This window comes from Diadema antillarum, unplaced genomic scaffold (assembly GCF_040938485.1).
Source record: "Diadema antillarum isolate AM-2024a unplaced genomic scaffold, OU_Dant_1.0 scf00000211, whole genome shotgun sequence".
Taxonomy (NCBI): Eukaryota; Metazoa; Echinodermata; class Echinoidea; order Diadematoida; family Diadematidae; genus Diadema; species Diadema antillarum.
The window spans coordinates 2,669,315-2,691,498 of NW_027271100.1; the positions used below are offsets into that span (position 1 = coordinate 2,669,315).

A 22,184-nucleotide genomic window follows, 5' to 3' on the forward strand; every position below is an offset into this window, starting at 1 on the left:
GAACGTGTCGGTCAGTGACTTACCTTACGACGCACCACCGGTGCATTGTGGGCATAACATAGTAGAAGCTGAAAACCACGTTGCTCCATCGCTTCAATATCAAGAGGGATGTGTATGTTAACTTATTAACACTAGATGACATGTTGGAGAAAACAGCCATGTGTGATGATATTCACAATGTAATCATTTGATATTCCTACTACCCTCAATTGTAGTTGATAGTCGGTATTTGAGATAAGTTTCGAAATAAAGTGCAATAGAAAAGTAGATAAACACCGAAAATCCGCTGATTTTATATTGATATTGATTACGGATTCAAATAAAGGACAGTGAGTTCAAGTTCGTCCTACCGTCGGGGACTGCGTTAACCTATTTTCATAACATGTTTGCAAAACATGAAAAAGAACAAAACAAAATCAATAAATCATTTGCACTCCTATTTTAGTGTGTTCGCCTCTCATTTATTTATGTTTCTTGAGACAATCAAAATTTTAGAGAGCATTTTCTTCTTAATCAGACATTAAGATACTTTTTTTTTAATACGGATTATTGCATCTCAATGAGTAGCAAATTCATTTAGAATCTTGGTATCATAAAAGATATGAAGCGTAGAGTTAATGCAATCCCAAACTGTCGAGTAGTTGTTTGTACTAGCAAAGACCTAATGTTCTTCAGATACTAGCTCATCGTGTCAATACAACTTCTTGATTCATCTCGGATCTGTGTTAACGTCTTGAACATGTGAAATGTTCGTAGGTTTACCCATGCACATCCACGTACAAAAAAACAAAAAACAAAAACAAAACATGAGTACTCCCAACTATTATCAAACAACTGAAGTGCACATACAGGAACTTATCTCAACAAGATGGATTGCATAGTGCTCAGATACTTCATTTCAATTTCGATGGCAACTTTGCTGCGTAAACATGTGGAATGAACGTGTAAACGGAGCAATTCGTTCGCTTCGGCAAATCGATAAGTGAATTTAGATACAGCCAGTGTAATCAGATACAAAAGTACCTCTCTAACACATACTCCAGTGGGCTTTATGCATATGCCTACTCAACTCAAATGAAATGGGTAGATCTTAAATCGAGATCAGACGTTTCGTTGTCTCACCACACGCCTGGAGGCTAAAAATACAACAAACAAACAAACAAAGAAGACCGGTGATAATGGTAATTTTGATCACTTTCAAAGGTCGTTCCCTTGTAAGGATCACTTGATTTGCCCACAGTCATGACAATTGGAATGTATTTGCTTCCTTTCTGATTGGATGAAGCAATTTGTCTCATTAATCAATACATCGCTGAGAAGATCCTGGCCTTCTGTAGAAAATTCACAATCATTCACGATGCAAGAATGAATTTTTAGAATGTGTTTCATGGTCAAACACCGGAACATCGTTAGATGAAAATGAATTTATCTTACCCCCCCCCCCCCAAAAAAAAAAGGTGCAATCCTGCTTCACTAGAAATTTGAGCCGATACAATAATTTCAGGTGAGTCATGTACATGACCCTTTTAAACTTGGAGAGAACGTAATCCATTCACTAAACCACGTGGAACCAAGGTCATCTCTTAATGAGATTACCATTTAAATTGTCAGAACTGCCGATGCGATGTCGACTACCTTCACTATGTAATGTTATGTATACCTCTTCGGAGGGCCACTCAGATTTTCAAGCTGATAGCAAATATCCTTCAGCATCAAACATTATGGTTTATACAAAGGGGCTGATGAAGTTATCAGGTGTTTTTTTTTGCTTTGTTGTTGTTGTCATGGCAACACCTAGAAACAAACAATCACCCAGTATTACGCGACTCTATAGGTCCTTTATATCATTGATGATGGCAGTTATGTATACACACGTAGGTCTACGTGTCATAATTTTCAGAGATACCGACAGTAAAAAAAAAAAACAAAAAAAAAACCAAAAAAACCCACACACCGAATACTAAGAGATAATGTATTGCTGCATGTCGGGTCAAACGACTACCCATGATAACCTTGTTCATTTTATTTCATTGTTCTTAGGTTCTTGTATTCTATTTTATTACCGATGAATTGTTTAAAATAGATGAATATTCATATTTCTTCTTCATTGATATGTCTCACTTCACCAATACATCTATGAACCACAAATGAAACTGGATTATTAGTTAAACTGTATCAGACACAATCCGGTCCTGGTGTTAGAGACTAGCCTTTTTTTTTAATCAAATGAAAATAGTCTCGGTATTGTCATGCTGTATCAAACTAAACATGTGACCATTTAATACTTTTTAGATCAAAACGCAGCCGACGCCAGCAAAAAGCGCAAACAGAAAATTAGACATGACATGTTAGAGTATGAAATTTCATCATACCATAATTAGATTATTCATAACATATCCTAGTAAATGTGGTAACAACCCATAATAACGCATCGGCACCTCACGCCGACATCATGTCATATCCAAACGCATGGCACAACAAGCGATCTGGAAGTTAAGCGTGTTAGAGTGAGCAGAGTGAATTGATGCTGGAAGAGATCCGTAGTGTTTTTTCTCTCTTAAGACCTTCTGCCATCAAGTTTTACACTGTGCTTTCTTATAACAAAGGCTGGTCGTGATCAAACAATAGGATCATAGATAGCGAGATTCGTACTTCTTTACAGGTTTGGCCTGCGACATCTCGCTCTAATTGTTGTGGGTTTGAACCAAAGATCAAGCATTATAATGATTTCTTTCATCTTACTTCATTTAACTTGAAGTTCACAGGCTAGTGCCGTCAAAGGCTACAGGAACTGAGTGTCTTTCACCTGCTTTTAGACTCACACAATGGTTAGAATTGTAATCTGACTCTATACGTTGACGGACACCCCTGATGTCTCCTTTTGTATCACTCTAATCTTAGAGCGATGCAGGGAAAGCAAGTAAGACATCTCTCGCTGACTCGAGGCATCTCTCCTTCCTTTTAACATCAAGGCGTAACACCTATAGCCACCATTAAATCTGAAGCTTATGCAGTAGATATGATATACTCAACCATCAACCTCCTTCCTTTGGTCTAACACGATGTGTTCGCACTTCATTCTTTTATTAAATAAAGTCTTTCAGTTGAAGTTACAACTGACAGAAGACATTTTCAGCAGTATTGCTTTATATCATGAGCAATTACATCAATGACGCCGCAGCTCCTTTCACAAATCGTATAAGAACGTGATACATTATCTGATTATAGCTAAATAATTACAGACAAGTAGACCAATATATTCTTGTATATTGGAGAAGCAGATTATAACCTTTTAACAAATATGACTGTTCGATTTTCCGTCATACTCAGATAATCGTGTTCGAAATAAAACAGTGCTATATCAATAAATTTTCAACTTCGACGAGGTGACGATGGTATCAACTCACAAAAGTCTCCTTTTGACTTGCACGTAGATTTGCAGTTTAATTTTACCTCCAAACTCAAATACACACACACACACACACACACACACACACACACACACACACACACACACACGTAAGTACACACACATGCCAAAAAAATAGAAATACAGAAACATAAACAATACTGACATATTAACCTAATATAACATACACGGGAAGCAAAAGCGATTTATATCGCCATCGCAAACAATGTTAAATTCAGTTCGATTGATTAAGTATCAATACTTTAGGTTACATTGATGTGTGCCTTTATGCACTATGTTTATGAATAATCATAATCACTATTTTTCCTAGAAAACACACAAAATGAATTTTTATGCGATAAGAAATGAAATCAAGACTTAATTGGTTTGCTTGCCAACAGGAGATCAAAATCTACAAAACTGGGAGTTCTTTCATCCCACTTCTACGGCTCAATCGCTATTGAGCCGTAGATTGTAAGTGCTTTGACACTAATAATGCAATGAAGCTGATGGTAAACTTCCTCGTCATACTTAGTAAGGATTGAGTTTTAATACGTTGATGGATGAAAAAACAACAACAACACCAACAACATAAGAACAGGGTGACGTCGGTGTGTTAGATGTCTGTGTTGAACACGTCACAATGAATACAGGGTGGCATGCACAGTGAAGCTTTCAACACTAATAAGTAGCGAAGAATAAACAGGTGACGAAAAATAAAGTGATTATTGGTGACATGACAAATTGAGTTGTCTCGAATAATCGTTTCACTCAAACGATATCCGATATTTTAGTGACAGATAAACGAAGAGAAACTAAATCTGTTAACATAGACTAGGAAGGCCAGGTGCACTATTTGATTATATATGGCTAACATTAAAATACGAATGTGATGGCAGGGGAACAAAGAACGACTCTCTTTCATATTTTGGAAGTTCAAAGACAAAACAACGATGCACGTATTCGGAGAGCTTACGTGGAATTTATAGCTTCTGTCTTCAAAATACAAAGAATTGTAATATGGAGGTCATTGAAGTGTGTGCGTGAGTGAGTTGTTCACGGAAGAATTAAGTCTGTCGTATGGCGATAAACACAATTTGATAGATCTCCGTCACAGCTACGGGCAAGTGTCATCACCAGGTATTACTGTCATCGAATCAAAGTGAGTGTAAAATTTGTAAAAACAAGGATTAGAAAGACGGCGGAGATAAGGAAGGATAAGAGCTATCTACATGAAGATGAATGAAGGAAAGAATAGAGAGAAATAGATAACCAAGTATGAAGGGATGGATGGATTATAGAGGTAATACGAGCAAACCTCCTATTATATGAATAGATTTGCTTTATTTTTTTTCTCTCTGAAAATCCTTCCCGTACTTGGAAAATGAAAATACTGTATTTCCAGCATGTTCGTATAAGCATGAAAAAATGTGCAGAGAACTTGCAAAAGGAAGAGGCATGCACTCTCTTGGATTAATAAAACTGAAAAATGGCTAGCTATGAAGATAGATAGCTAGAATACAGTAGACGGATTGACAAATGGACATATAGACGGAATAATAAATTAATAAACCAATGGATACAAAATCTAATTAACCGATAATAGATTTCTTGCTTTGGAAAGATAGGACCACGCAGGCAGCAAGGGACAGCTACACTGTAAAAACATCGGTGTTAGATTTAACACCATGGGTGTTAAATCTAACACCAATCAATCTTCAATAGAGGACCACACCCACAGGTGTAGAAAATGTATTGTGATGGTGTTAAAAAGTGTTCACATGGCACTTCGTGGTGTTAATTTGACACTGTAGCTGGTGTTATTTTTGACACTGCGCTAGAGTTAATTCATTAATGACACCGCATGGTGTTGACTTGATATTGTTGGTGTTAATTTCAATGGTTTAACACCCGTCCAGCTTCAATAGGAGACCACACCAACTGGTGTTACTGTGGTGTAAATTTGTTAACACATTTTTTCAAAAATCAAGTACTTTATCGGAAAATTCTTCATCGTCTTGTTGCAGTTCAGAATTAACAAGAAATTCAGTAACTAAGAAACTATAAAAAACAACAACAAATTTTTCATTTTGAAATGACACCCAGAGGTGTTAATCTAACACCATGAATAGGCACCGGAAATTTAACACCAGCTCGATGTTTCATACTTAACACCGGACCCTTTTTGCAGTGTAAGAAAGATGCTCCCCCCCCCCCCGGATATTATCAAATTATGCCCCTTTTCTGGGAATAACACAAAATACAGGAGTATACCTTCAACCCTATCGGCAGCATTGCCTATTGTGACCATAGCGGCATGATGAGCATTCTATTCATGGAACGAATAGATGAATAAAAAATGTCGACGTGACTTTTCTTTGCTATAGCTTCATATTGACTCTAAATTCACCACAGAAGTTTGCGATGTTTTTCTTTTTTTAACGCAAACACAGAAAATTAAAACCATACTCGTAATCAAAACACTGATAAATATAGCTTAACTACCAACATAATGGCAACTTTTACACACCGTCTTGATAAGAGGCAAACCGAAGTTATCGAATATTCGAAACTCTGAGTGCTCTTAAGTTTATTTCAAACGATGCTGTTAAATCTATTTCCTCACATGATTGGTTCTATAAAAGTTGAACTAATGTCGGCATGATTTGATTGTTCACTTAAAATCTTTATTATAGCAGTTTCGTAGTTGGTTCATTTCTGATTTACCCATGCAGAATATTTGTATAAGATTAATCATTGCTACATTGTGTATGATTTTTCTTGATTTGACGCAAAGAGTCCGAAGAGCTATTGTGCACCATCTTCCATTCGAATTTGTAGAAATTGGTTGAGCATGAGACGGCTGCCTAGTTATAAAGGGTCTTTTGACCAATTTGGTTATGTTGTTAAACAATGTTGGATCATTATCAGATTATCTGATGCTCTTTTTACCGTGCGCCAAAATAGGTTACTTGATGTGAATTTTTGTAGTGTGACTATAGATATGCTGATTATTAGCTAACACATTATCTATGTCAGATACATGTGAAGCATTTTATTTGCTTGGTACCTTATACGGTTTTCTCCCACGAAGGCAACAGACACAATGTAACCGAACGAGTTACCGATACGAAATCACACTATACTCATTCAGCCTCTTTTTAGCATATAGTCATGTTTGTGTAGCTAATCACAAGGTTGACTCTCAGTGCGTGATAGGTTGATCGTATACCCATCTAGGCAGTTAAACAGACACGTTTGATGCCATATACGAGTGTGTATGGGCTGCCTTATGTACCTGCGCCTTTCTCAGTGTAAATACCGTTTAATCGCCAGTTATGTTACGTAATACTGATGCTATGTTGGGGAGACGGGTCGATTTTGTAGATTCTAAAAATGGCAAAGTGACAATGACGGAACCAGAGTCCATGATGACTATCAAGGAATGCTCAGATAAGAACTAATTATTAACCAAACGCGACTAAAAGCATACCAAGGTTACCCTTGTCACACACACACACACAAAAAAAAAACAACCCAAAACAATTGGATCATGTAAAATCCTTTACATGCAAAAAGATCTGGTACTTGAGTATCCGGGTCCAGAGAGTAAGATATTAGGTGCCATAATTGATTTTTTTCTTGGTATATTCACATCCTCCTTTCGCATATTCTTTAGGAGACGAAGCTGATTAGTGGGCTCTGTTCTTTGACGAATTTTACCTTTCTAATAAGCCCAATAATGGTCCTTTGTCATGAAATGTCACCACGTCCGTGAAATAAATGACCGTGGCAAATGTTCAATGCATTTGACTCACTAATTGGTAATGGGGCTACTGCCAATGATCATAAATGATTTGTCTCCATCACACACACACACACACACACACACACACACACACACACACCCGATATGTGTGTATATGATTGAAATATATGTGTATATTGTTATACATAGACCTATACATGTATATATACATATGTGTGTGTTTGTGTATATAGGGCATATATATATATATATATATATATATATATATATATATATATATATATATAATATTGTACAACGTATATATACCATAAAGATATGATACAGGCCTATGTCATACAGATAAAGAGAGAGAGAGGGAGAGACTGACAGGGAAGTTGCATGATCTATGATTTCACTTAATCAAATTAGCTCGTCTAACATGCTACACATGGGAGCGCTCGTGACTTTGTTGGTGAAGGACATGTTACTGTCGTGTTAATGGATTCGCATTCTGAATATGATAATTACGAAATGCCTTTGACATACATGGCGCCAGGGCTGATGGAATACACAAGCATGACGGACGAGGATAAGAACTTTACATTAATATCACGTTTTGTATCGAGCGAATTCAAACATACTCCACTTACGTTTTTTTTTTTTTTTCAGCACCTGCTTTCACGGGGGGGGGGGGGGGGGGGATAAATTTCACCACTTCCCCCCCCCCCCCCCCCCCCCCCACCCGCTTGTTTCGAACTGAGCAACTTTCATTGTCAATCTATGCGCGTATTAATGGCCAGGTTAGTATGAATAGTTCTTGTTCCAAATTTCAATTGAACACTATTAGTAAGGATGGTCCTACATTCACCAGCAATTATACATGGCAGAGGGAGAGGAAGAAGAAATGTAAATGAAGATAAAGTGAAGAGCATAGGCCTACTCCTGAGGTAAGTAGACGATGATAAGCTTTCCTTGTATTTCATACTTCAATTTTACAGAATCGTATCACTTGATTATACATTGTCTACCGTTCATTTCAATTCGTAATGCTAAGTAACTCCCGCTTCCTGCAAGAAATAAAAGAAGAAAATATCAAGACAGAATTCAGTGAGGTTTAAACTTTCCATTCTGGTACTGGGATGCGTTCATTGACGGCTCAGCATGTCAGCCTGATTTGAAAAAGCTAGCCAGCGCCAGCTGTTGAAATAATGTCTATAGAGGGAGTCAGTGGGTGTCTTTTTCAAGCATCATACACTCACATTATCACAACCCGGGCGCGTCTCGTGCTCTGTGATAGAACGAACACAGCAATGATACATGGACGTCTGTCAGAGGTTATTAGTATTTTAACAAGTGCATGCTCAAAAACCGTTGTTATAGTAGACAAAAAATATATTATGTATGCATGAATAAATATACCTGTACTCGTCATATTTTTCACGAAAGGTTTTGTCATTTATGTACTTATTGTCGCTGGGGTATACTGCATATCCAAAGAAGAGCCAACACCCAAGGCTCATTAAACATGCTTATGCATTTAAAGCGATGCCTATTGGTGTCTTATATTCATTCTGTCGCCACTACATTCAAAGTTAAGACATCATCCCGCCATGTTCAAGAGTATGAGCTTCCTGCTGCCACTATATCCCTGTATAATACATGAGGTAGCATGACAAAATCAGGCAGAATTATTAACTTTGTCGAGGAGGCTATCAAATTTAGTTTTCTGCAGTTTTATTCCGATATTTCCATAACGTTTTTGGAAATGTTATGTAAAAAAAAAGTTAAATCGCTTTGCTTTGAAATGTTTTTTGATCATATCATGTGAATACTTACATGTGTGTGTATAATATATATATATATATATATATATATATATATATATATATATATATATATATATATATATATATATATATTATACCCATTCTCTTTGCTCAAAGTTCTCACTATATATATATATGTGTGTGTGTGTGTGCAATGTCTATACACACACACATATATATATTTCATGTTTGAAATAATGGCAAAGTATGATTATCATATTTCGGAAGTATGATATAGGAATTGAACCTACGTTTCTATTTGTTCTATTTTTGTATGATACACAATAGGTTTCTATTGATGAGATGTTACATTGCATTATTGTGTTGAAGTAAGCTTTTGTCTTCTTTGGAGCATATTACAAATGCATTGATAAATTATGTCACACGAGGCCAGACATACATGTACAACTATACACGTGTATAATATATCATAATATGAGTGTGTATACACTGTTATATCAAATGCAGTAAACTACTTGCCCTAGTTACCTTACCCCAATGTATGGCAACTTCTCATGCAGTGATGACACGGACACAACTCAAAAAGGCAAGCAACTCACTTTGAACGTATTTGTTTTATTGAATGCACATAAAGCTTGTTTGTGGAACAAACAGTAACTCCTGAAACAAAAAACAAACAACAGAAAAACCATGGTGAATTGCTGCATTCAGTTTAACTGCTTTGTATTTCCAATGAACAGTTGCATGTCTTCAACACTTGCTGAAATTTATGCATTTGCTCATTTGCTTGCAAATATGCAAGTCTATGCAAAGTGTTCAGCAGCATTCTAATTTGTTTAAATACAATGCGTAGTGCCACTTCCTACACTGGCCACATCTAAAATTATGGCTTCACCATCCTAATCTCACATTCATGTATTATATAATGCTACCATGGGAGCACTCGTGTACATTGAAGAAACCCTTTGCAATATTGCATGTCTTTATCATCTTTTTCTTTTCCCCCAAGCAATGCTAAATTGCACAAGTGTCAGGTCTAGTTTTGTTTTGGGCTTTTTAAACCAAACAGATGATAAATCTTTCTTTCTCTTTTTTCTATAGACTATTTCTCAAGGGCTTCTCAAATTCTTTAGTGTTAACCAATTTTTATACTTTCACTCACGTTTTCCATCCTGTGGCATTTGGTTTTAGCTTTAGCCTTACCAAATAGTAATTATGACACACACTTTGCACAAATATTCTAACTGACAACTGTAACAGAAAGGCACAGGAACAGGTGACTCTAAAGGTAAGATATTTATGAAAAGTGATAATTATTCTTGAAATGATTTTCTCTTGATTTCTCACTAAAAACCACATATGAGGTACAAAGTCAAATTGACTGAAATCTTTTTGCTATTAAACCTCAGGGCCAACTAGACACATTTCACAGGCAAGTACAACAAAATCCTTCGAAATTCATTGAGATTTTTTTTTTGTATTAAGATAGAAGACATGTATTCAAGTTGTAGGTTTAATGAGTTCAGTACAGCAGAATGACCGCCATTGCTTAAGTTACCCATCCCTCGGATTTAACACGTTTCTTGAAACATCAAAAATATCCTCTCCATGAACCACAATACAATCTACATCATCTGCCCATTCCTATAATCAAAAGGTAAATGGATGGATATTACTTACAGTAAAATCTCTACTATGCAAATCAAACTACTTCCTACCAACAATACAATGTATATCAAAGTTTATGCATGCAAAGAAAATAATAAAAAAATTAACGTTGCTGGCCAGGGGTGACAAGTCCTTGCATCTGAAATTTTGGTTAAAATCACTAATTGGGATTAATTGTCAGATAATCAGGTATGATATTGCCATGTTTCCTCCCTCTCCTGAACATTTGGAATTTTTAAAATACAAAGTTTTGTCGCCCAAACAGTGATAGATTGGGGGAGGGGGGGGGGGGTGCATGACTGAAGGTACACTGCCTTCTACAACACTAGGACAGACTTTTTTGGTTTTTGTTTGTTTTGTTTTTGAAAGACAATTCTCTCAAATCATTACAAGGACTCTCCTTTAATTCGCTTCAATTTTCTACTCTGTTTCAAACTCAGCCACACCTACCTACAAGAGGAGAGCACCATGCCAGTACTATCACAGGGCATCTACATGTATCACATTATCTGATACCATAATTATAATGATCAATATAGCACCACACTTCCCATATATTTCACTTATCAAATAATATTGTGGATATGGATACATAAACATACAAAGACATTTAACATTCTGTTCTTAGCCAGTGGACAGTAATTTCCTGTGCACAGTTCACACATCATGAGCAAAGGTTGCATTTATCACTCATTTGGGATTCATACCAGTTTATATGCCAAACTGTATTATATATTTTGCATATAAAAACAATGCAACTTTGATCTTCTTTGGTTTAAACAGCACTACAGACACCAACATCTATCAGTATTAATGGAGCTTACAGTCACCACACTGGTGGGTAGATACTTCGGATTATTTTTTATTCTTTAAAGAGTATACTGGCTATATGGCTATTGGAGCAAAAAGAATATTATCATCATAACAAGGAAAATGGCAGATTTCAGAATGAAAGTGTAAGTTTATAGTGCTATAATTGACAGGAATAGAAGGAGAGGAAGGTTGACAAGTAACTGAGTGAAGAGGAAGCATTAATTACAGTCAAAACAATCCCACAAGATAAGAAGTTGATCTATGACATCCTAAATCTTTAAATGACAGGTTTGGAGAGGGAAGGTTAATTCAAGCTTACAGAGGGTTCAACACTTGTAAAGAATACAAAATTAGCTGATCTATTGAAACAGTTGTCTCCACGGGTGTTCACATTTTGCTTTGTACAGAATAATATGGCAGATGTTAACAGGCAGGATTTACTACAGAGTGCTATCAGAAATACACAAACAATGTACCACTTATTTTTAAACCAGTTACAGGTGCAATGACATTCAACAATAAGTGATAGTTATCATCAATAATAGTTAAATCAGATACTAATGAGCAGGTAAACCAGCACAGAGGAAAGACAATACCTCAACTCATATGATTTCATTTGTAATCACTCAGCATTTAACACTGTGTTAAGCATAAAACTTACTTTTTCTATTTACCTTGTTCGGTACATGTAATACCAAAAATACACTCCTTTTGAATAAGTAAAGGTTACTTGTACTAATCTGCCAGACACACACACACACTGTTTGATTTATTTCATTAAAATTGACCTCATTCCAACTTACAATAGCTGAATGAGAAAATCAGAGCTTTGGGGCAAATCTTGTGGTACAAGGATGCTCTTCTGTAATCTAAATTGATCTACACCTGTAAATCCTGGTCAGACTTTTTAAAGTGTATGCAGTAGAAATTGAAAGGAATATACCTGTTGCAACTTCAAGCATCAGGGATAGGTTTGCAAAGTCTTGTCATTTTGCCAATCCCCTTTATGGGCTTTCTTTTTTTTTCTGGATAACATGGAAAGAAAGACAAAGAGTTGCCTAAGAAATACTGATTCCTTTCAGAACTGATACTGAAGTCTCCAGTGTGGTTCTACACTTAATGATTATGTAATAGAAAAACACATCAAAACCATTCTGGTACATCACCACATGAAACCTATCACTGCCTCTGATAAAGCTATTGGAAGAAACCACACTCAGGCATATGATGATCCCAAGTATGATATCTTTCTCATTTTGTACATGAATGACCAAACATTGCAGAACACATGTTATTTTGACTGAAAACATTGTGATTATGTTAATCTTCATTCAGGAAATCAAAGGAAATCCTCCATGTAAAACTTTGTGTGTTTAGACACAGTTCTATGAGAGACCTGGCATGCATATCAAAAGAATTCACAGCAAAAGTTACTTAAACACTGCCTGGATGACAAAGACTATGTGAAAAAGCAACATGCAATGAGTAATGTAGCCAGTTTTATGTGCTTCTTTCTAGTTTAAGGAGTGCCTTAATGACATGATGATCAAGAAGTGATTTACATTGTGCTCAATTGCAGAATGTTAACATACCCCTACAAAAATAGCAAGAACAATTATCACAATACTACTAATAAAAAGAGACTTGGGAGTCTCTTGTTCACCTGAGTATCGAAAGTTTGCCTTCAATGCATTCTTGCAGACTACTTACTCAAGAAGAACATAGCAAGCTTGGGGAGCTTGTGGGGACCATCAGGAGGGTATGGTGTCCATTTGAATATTCTATCACACTGGTAATGATACCAGCCAAGTTTGTGGAAAATATGACCATACGTTTTCAAAATGAAGATCAAAGAGTGAAAACTGGCACCAAATTTCATCCCAGCCCAAATGGGGTCATGCCTGGATCTGCCATAAATAAACTTGAAAGTATAATTCACTTATGCCCATAGTATTTCAGAGTATTTCTGATTTCAGAATATTCATGTTAGAGTATTTCTGGTTTTATAGAAGAAGACTTTTCAACAAAATGTTTGACTTTGGGGTGACTGGGCCCCCTAGGGACCCCAAGTGGGACATGGTGCCGTTTTGTAGAATATTTTATTATCCCAGTAAAAATACCTGCCAAGACTGGTAGCAATTTGATGATGCATTTTTAAGAAAGAAGATGAAATTTTGAACCCCCGACCCCGAAGGGGGCACCATTGGATTGGCCATGAACAAACTTGAAGCCAAAGTCATCAAGGTACTTACTCATTGCACTAAATAAGCTCTACCACTTCTAGTTACTAGAGAAGATCTTTAGAGATTCTTTAATTTGGGGTCTTTTGGGTCCCCATAAAAGACTGAGGAGGGGGTGGTGGTTGTATGAAGCCTATGTAAACAAATTAAGATCCTACCACCTCTGGATGCTACCTGCCAAGTTTGCAAAAAATCTGTGAACAGGTTTTCAAGAAGCAGCTGAAAATGTGCACAAAAGTTTATGCACGATGCACAACACGACACAGACAATGATGATGATGAATAATCCCAATAGCTCACTTGAATCATTTGGCTCAGGTGAACTAAAACATTTTAAAGTTAAATAATCCTGAGAATTTTACAAACATTTTGAATGTAACAAAAATCAACCAGAATCATTGCTGTAATGGGGGAGAAGTCACATGGTGGATGACGTAAATCAAATATTTATAATCACATGGCAGCAATTTACACTCTACTTTATATATGATATTGTTTACAATCTTAATGGCAGGCCTATCAGTGTGATATGAATTTGATACAACTATACATGAATATTCTGCAAAATGACTGCATATTTTGTGGCTCTTACAAAGCACGAATCCAACGTACTACTGATGCTCATATTGAAAAGTTCCACAACTTTTCCACAAATTTGTATCCCTTTGCATGGACTCATAATATAATCTAAATAACAGTCCAATCACAAATAACTACAAGTTCCTTTTAACTCACAGCATTCCACACACAAAAGTGAACATATCGGAGCAAATCACGACATTCCTATGAAAAAGCACATAAAAGTGTTTCAGCCACCACAAACTGCAGGATGACAACACCTACATATCTAGAAAATGTTGGGATTACATTTTTTGCATTTTTCCTTCAGTTTTTAGATCCTTCATTTTCATGCGTATAGCTGAACAGTTACAATATATGGACCTAAATAGGTGCATCATGGATCTATACATGTGTAGAATGACTGGCTAGCTTGAATCTATGCCTAATTTACCATACACATTAACACAGCCATCACAGTTTTAATCATTACAAAATTTTTCTTTCCTACCACTTAAAGGAAACTTCACTGTGTGTTTTCATTCTCATATTCTTTCAATGTTGACTAAAACATACATGGGTGAATTACAAAACTCTAAACCACACATTTTTCAACACTTGAAAGTGCAAAACATATTGCATGCAAATATCAATGACTTAAGCAACAACAAAAACTTTATACAATGAACTTCATAACATGAACAAAACAATGGTCACCTCATAAACAGAACAAAAAATATCTTTCCAAGCAATGAAATGCTATGGTACTTTTACATTTCAATATAAACTCTTGACTATTTACATACACAAATATGAAACGAAATCTTCTGAAACCATTAAAGGCTACTGAATTATTGCATATGTCCGTAAACAAACCATCTTAACATAATGAGTATTACACAAAGAAATGGAACAAAGGATGAATCATAGGATGACGTGTTAAATACCAAACATTAATGTCAAGATCTAAGAAATGACAGTGCTAACAACAGATCTTTTTTTCTTTTTCTTTTTTTTTAATGGATGCATTTAAGCTAAAGATTAAATATTTGTTGTTGATGTTTATGCATATATGATCACACAGTATGGTCAGATCATGATTCAACCACTGTCCTTGGTAAATTCTTCTTCTTCACATTTTCACATATCTTAGATGAATTTCTGAGAAGGCAACATGTTAACCCTACCTTGTCGTCACGGTAACTCTTTGTTTTGTTTGTTTGCCCGTCTGTCTCTTGCAAACCAGACAAACAAACATTTTGAAACCTAAATGACTATGATATGCAATACGAGTAGCTGACAGAACAATATTACCATCAATCAAACAAATGTGATTTATTTGAATAGGCTATCTAGTATGACCTTCAGAATGTATGCAACATTTCAATAAATGTTGAATAAAACAAATATTAAATAACATAAGTACATCTACTCTTTTCTAATTTTAGACAAATCCACCTAGCACCAATCACAAATATTTCATATTTGGGATAGACAGGTTCTCATAAATATTCCCATGCTCACATGCCTACACATATCATAATGATATATACCATAATCATATATATCTCAACACACTTAGAAAGCAGCAACAAAAAGTTAGAAGCATAATAACAGCAATAGTCTCACTGTCATATCATCCATAGGATCCACATGACATGCCATTCTAACTGGAAGGGTTGACTAGTACATATACAGTATATGAACAACTAGTATCTATTCTAATATCATCCATACACACACACACACACACACACACACACACACACAAACTTACAGTAAACACATTTCTGAAGCACAAATCACAACAAAATTTGGCATAAGATTAACATAGTCTGATATATAGACTGACTGTAACAGTGTAACTGTACACTTGTCACATCGGACTCTAGAAGCCTTGAGGCAAAGGAAGATTAAAACAAATGTTTTTTCCTTATTGCCTTGCATAATACAACAAAAGAGACAAAGAATGAATGTATACAAATGTGTTTCACAAGAAAAGTGTCAAATTTCTATGACACTCATACAAACATCACTGCATTTAAGAAGTAATGTCTAAATCACTAAGTTTGATGCTTGCATTTACTCATTATGCACACTCATTCCAATCTTTTCAGTTTTTTTTTGTTTCAGTATTATACATCAACCATACATTTTCTTTTCTCTCAAAATCTCCCTACATGGAATGTAGACTGCCCTAACCATCATTTGCTGCATAAATCCCATTCACTTCTGCCACTACGTAGTCTTACAGAAATACTGTCTCACTCGACAGCTGTATCTCTGTTATCTACACACTTGCCTTCCAGATTTAGAATCACCAAGTCTTCAGGTATCACTTGATTTGGGATTTGGGGATTAAGTTCTGGAAGATGTGGCTACTTCTGGTAAGTTGTGGCTGAAAAGCAATTCTCAAAGAATGAAACAATGAAGGAAATGAATTAAGAACTCCTCATGACTAAGGGATGTGGATATAGATATGATTTCATCAGGTTTGAAAACAGAGTTTTAGATTGAGTCAACATTGTGTATGCTGCACTACCACCAAAATCCTGACCATATGGATACACAGACAGCCACAGTGTTGGAATTAATCATCCAATAACTTCATTCCTCATTAACTTTATCATGTGTCTGTAAGCTCACTAACCAGCACCTTCTCTGACGATTTGTCTTCTCTGTTCACTACTAGGTGCAATCATTTTAGTTTCATTGAAAATACACTATCACTATATATACCAAGATAAAAAGTATGTTATGTAGTTTACACATTGAGACAGATAGAAGGTAACATGGCTTCTCCAAAATTTCACAAAATATTTCATGTATTTTCCTAGAAATATAGAAAACTTCAATAATCACACAAATGGTTGCCACTTCAAGACACAGGTCCAGCTGACCTCATTACTTAGAACTTTCCAGCACTCCAGTCTACCCATATACCCTCTCTAACACATTCATTTCTTTCCATATGAAATCTGCCCATAAAGATTCCTCTATGACAGAGCCACAGCTGTCTACTGATGCAATATCAAACATGCATAGACTTCATTCCTCTAAACTGCCCTGCCTAAATAAATCACACAAAATATCCCAAGTACAATTTTGCATACTTGGATATCAATTCCATTTCAAGATTTAAATCCTGCAGCTTCTGGCATCTCGCATTTATTACATCCTGGTTCTTTGCTTTTGCTTGCTGACCCCTTCACACGTCAAGAGTTAATTCAACACTGAACAGCTCCCTGCTTTCTTACCAATCAATCTCTTTTATAAAAAGAAGTGCTCAATGCACTTTTTTTGTATACGAACTAAAAAAATGGAAAACCCTTTCCACTATTTCAATAGATGCACATGTAATTCCATGAGAAAAGGGCACATTTCAAGTTTACACTTGAATTGACATGAAATAAAGATAAGTTGTATATCTACACCACAACTATGTTTTTGTTCCACAGTGCTGAACTTCTCTTCATTTTTCTCATGAAAATTAGGATACTCTATCAATACAGGAGCTACTGTCTAACACAACAAATAATATTCAAACATATATCTGTTGCCATTTTATCACAGAAAGCATCTCATCTATTGAGTAAATTACAAATGTTGTGTCCTTATGGCTGATGTATGGTTTTTACTAAGCACACATTGTGTTACTACAACATGATTGTTTAACACCAGAAGAGAAGAAAAGTGTGCTGATGATCATGAAATGTCTAGCAGGGATGTCATTAAATCTTGCCTTCACGTCAAAGCCTTGGCTATCACCAGTGCCAACCCTGCAGTCCTATCATATCATGCCACTGGTCAAGGCTCTTGATAACATCCAAGCACAGCATGTTGACTTTGGCTTCATTCAGGGCTCCTTGTCAGTGATAAACTCTAAAGTGTCACCATTATATAGCAGGTTAAAATTCATGGTGTAAAATTACTGATGCATAGGCAATGTTGAGAGAGAATTCTTGTCTCTTCAAAAACATTGCCACAATCTTCTCATTTCATTCTGTATTTGAACTATGGGTCAAGTGCTTGGATTTACTCTGCCAAATTGATAATCAAAAATGAGCAAAATGTAACATGTTCTTTTGACAAAAGGGTTATTTTTCCTCTAGAAAAGGTATTCCTGACTTAGTGACTGCTCCACAATTTGAGAAGATATTACAATTCATTCAATTTCTTTTCTCCAATTAATATGTAAGCAGGGAGAACCTTGGCAGGTTTGATACTGGTCTTCGGAAAAAAAATAGAAATGACAGGTGTAATACTCTATAGGAACATAGTACACCATGGAAAGCCTTACACACACCCATGCATGCTGCGCTTACAGCATCATACAAAATTCATATCACTGCTCACTGCTCTAAGTACGTATGTGAGCTCATAATGTCAGTCTGTGTTTATGCTCAGTGGTATGTTACTAAACTACTGAGCTGACACTTTTCTCCGTCTCAACTCTAGATTGCACGAACCTTGTGGTGCTACAAACATTTGAAGAATGCCTTCCAAAAACATCAAACACACATGTTCACGAACATACAGAAGTCAAGCAATATGTTTTTTGTGTATTTTTTTTTTCATACATTAAAGTTCTTACTGTGGGTTGATGAATTCATCGGTAGATGAACTCATAAATACAGCACATTTCCAAAGCAAAACAATTGTTATAGTGCAGGCATAACATTTTAAAACCAGATAAGTATTTCATAAATACCATAGACTACTATAACTACACTACCAACACTGGTAGCGAAGCTGTCGTCATCTGGTCTTGGAGGATATTTTGATAGGTTGTGATCGGATGTGTTCCGTTCCTCCTTCTCTCTGGTTGGAGGACGCCCTCAAACCACCATCAGCACCTTGGTATCCAGACAACATCAGCAGGTCAGGCATCGGCACACCTCCCCTCTGCTGATCCTGTGGGGGAGCGGAGAATTTCATGCATAAGAATAAAATCATTTATAAGATTTTCTCATCTCAGAGCTCATCCATTGCAGTCAAGCTAAATATACTGAAAAGTGGGAACGCTGCTATGGATGAATGGTTCTCTCTCAAATTAAATGTTTTCTCAATGTTATCTTTTGTGGTGCCCCTTACAGATTCCCACATGTCATTAGCTACAGCGTAACTACCTCGACAGGGGTCCTACAGGCATATCAATATTCTTTACTTGAAGGACTTGTAATAATCATTGAGTACTCAACCCTTCATTGCAAACCACTTTAGCGGGGACACCACTCAAGTGCAACAAAATTTGGATGTAACAAAGTTTTCATATGTTATTTCCACCGCTTAATCAGAACCACAAACCACTCAATCCGGACAAATTCTGGCTGAAAAACTTCATTTGCCTGTCATTAATGTCTAAAAATAGTAAGTAAATCCTTGGAAATAATCGCAAGGATTTAATTTCCTTTTCAGGATTATTTCTAACCAATTCCCAACAGATTATGCTGATTGCACAGTCTAAAGATTTGCTGTTAATGCAGTAGGACATAGTGCAGGCGGTCACATCAAGTGTTGTCAGCTTCTACTCCTCCACTTACCAACCCCTTTCAGTGTGATACGGAGAGTCGCATTCCCCACGTGAGGCCCATACTCTCCCTGTTTGTGCATAGTATGCTTGTGTGTGGCAGACAGCGTAACGAGAGGCATAAATGTGTTTGTCACGTGTGCAGTCAGTGTCATCGCGTAATGAATGTGCATGTTGTTAATACATTAAGGTTAGCAGTGCTGCCTCTTTCTCTGCATAGAAAGGGTCATAGGCATCGTAACTTGCTGGTACTGTGAACTCTATAAAATGGGTTATTTGTGAATCAAAGGAAGGAAGGTTTGTTTTGATGATGCATGTGCAAAATTGCGAGACTGTTGAGTCTTTTTTATCGCCGTTTTGTGTCTGTGTGTCTTAGCGTGTGTATACTTGTTGCTGTGGTTTTATCAGTGGGTTTAATAACTGTGCATGGTTTAGTGTCATGCCCACATACTGAACTTCATGTTGTGTGGTTTGCAGAGGCCTATACCATCCACCGGTTAGGCTGGAGTACCACTTAAACAGGAGAAACTTGTCTCCCAGTCCCTCCCAATTAAGCGGTGATTATGACACGGTCTTACTTATTCCATGTAGCCTCTTCCTTTCCATTATCATTTTTACCCCAGCACTGCCAGGTATCCATTTTTACACCTGAGTCGAGAGAGACATCGTAGGTAAAGACGTCTTGTCCAAGGACATAGGTACTTGATCTGATTTGAAATTGGGACCACCACCACCCCCCCCCCCTTTAAAAGGCAAGAGCCTAGTCTACTATTACACAGTGCTCCAACTAATTCATATATACAGAAACTTCTGTATCAATGGATGGAGAAGTAATGATTGAAGAGTACGGATTGATTTTCATCCGTGATGTCTAGGATGAAAAATTAAGCTAGCTTAAAGGACAAGTCCACCTTCATAAACATAAGGATTGAGAGAATGTAGCAATATTAGTAGAACACATCATTGAAAGTTTGAGGAAAATCGGACAATCTGTTCAAAAGTTATGAATTTTTGAAGTTTTTGTGCAGTAACCGCTGGATGAGAAGACTACGGCAGTGTATGAATAACTTAGATGTCACATGCATACAACAATATAAGGAAAATATAAAGAGATTTTCACAAAATTTCATCTTTTGAAAAAAGTACACATTCCCTTGACTCGTCACCGACATATGTTATGGGTAATATTATTCCCCCTGCCCTTAGAAAGAGGCAAGTCAAGTGCTCTTTTATTATGCGAAAAAAGTGAAAATATGTTAAATTTTCTTTACATTTTCTTTATACTGTTGTACGCATATGACTCATAAGCTATAGTAGTCTCCTCATACAGCGGTTCCAACACAAAAATTTGAAAAATTCATAACTTTTGCATCGATTGTCCAATTTTCCTCAAACTTTCACTGATGTGTTCTACTAATATTGCTGCATTCTCTCAATCCTTATGTTTATGAAGGTGAACTTGTCCTTCAATTTTTTTCACGGACATGGCGGAAGGTCAAGGGTCACGCTGGATGACTTCATGGAGTCAACACGGTCATGCCGGAAAAACAGTACGGATGACCCACGAACGACGATCTGTGATAATCCGTGATGCGATCTGTGAAAGTGTAAAAGGGGCTTTAGTGGGTAGGATGGGCCACACACTGCCATTATTGAACAGTATGAGCAGCAGCTCAGTGTGATACTACTTAGCTGTGCTGCATTTAATTTTGGAGAAAACTACATACGTATAAAGTTGGAATCTTCAAGGAAATCTGTACTAATAAAAAAAATTTGATTGAACTACATTTGTTTGGTATGAATTTTGTCTGTATAAAGCATTACCTGCTGACTTCATTCAGATTTTGTATAATGTAAAACTTGGCTCAATCCTCACCCAGGAGATTTCTTCACTTTCATCAGGTGTAGCACTACCTGTCCTGGAGTCTGCCCGGCTACTACACTGGGATGACACATCACTGGGGTGGGGAAAGGATTGACAAAGATATGCAGACATGTTAGCAGAGGATGTAAAACAAACAGTCACATGTTGCATTTTTCAGCAGAAATCCTTTCTTATAAATTCTTCCAAAGTTATGTCAATGTGGGGCAATTTATCAATCAGTTGCAATCAATAAAACTTGTTTGTATAAAAATGGTTGTATTGCCAAGTCATATCATATGTCCATATATATACACTAACTCAGTATAGAACTCAGTATAGAATACAATATAATCCTGACTCTTCCCTCAGTTCACTTACAGATCTTCTGATGGCTCTAAAAAGTATGATATGAGGAACTCTTTCTCATGTAAATACCACACCCCCCCCCCCCCCCATGAAAAAAAAAGGTATGAATGCATAAGAGTATGTGGGTAGTTTCTACTGCCATAAAATGTTTGATAAGAAATGTGATTAGAACATCATCCTTCATGTTTTGTAGCACTA

The 22,184-nt window shown here is 36.4% G+C and overlaps 1 protein-coding gene across 2 annotated transcripts in view; it reads right to left on the minus strand.

The window, feature by feature from the left end:
• Window positions 1-16,708: 16,708 nt before the first annotated feature.
• The window catches only part of LOC139724347 (uncharacterized), a 43,934-nt gene continuing 38,458 nt past the window's right edge, over window positions 16,709-22,184 (minus strand). For both annotated transcript variants that reach the window (XM_071635499.1, XM_071635500.1), the window contains 2 exons: window positions 21,633-21,714; window positions 16,709-19,140 (listed from right to left, as the gene is read on the minus strand). In XM_071635499.1, coding sequence (XP_071491600.1) covers window positions 18,985-19,140; window positions 21,633-21,714 — 238 coding nt within the window. In that variant the 3' untranslated portion in view covers window positions 16,709-18,984. The remainder of the gene's footprint in view (window positions 19,141-21,632; window positions 21,715-22,184) is intronic.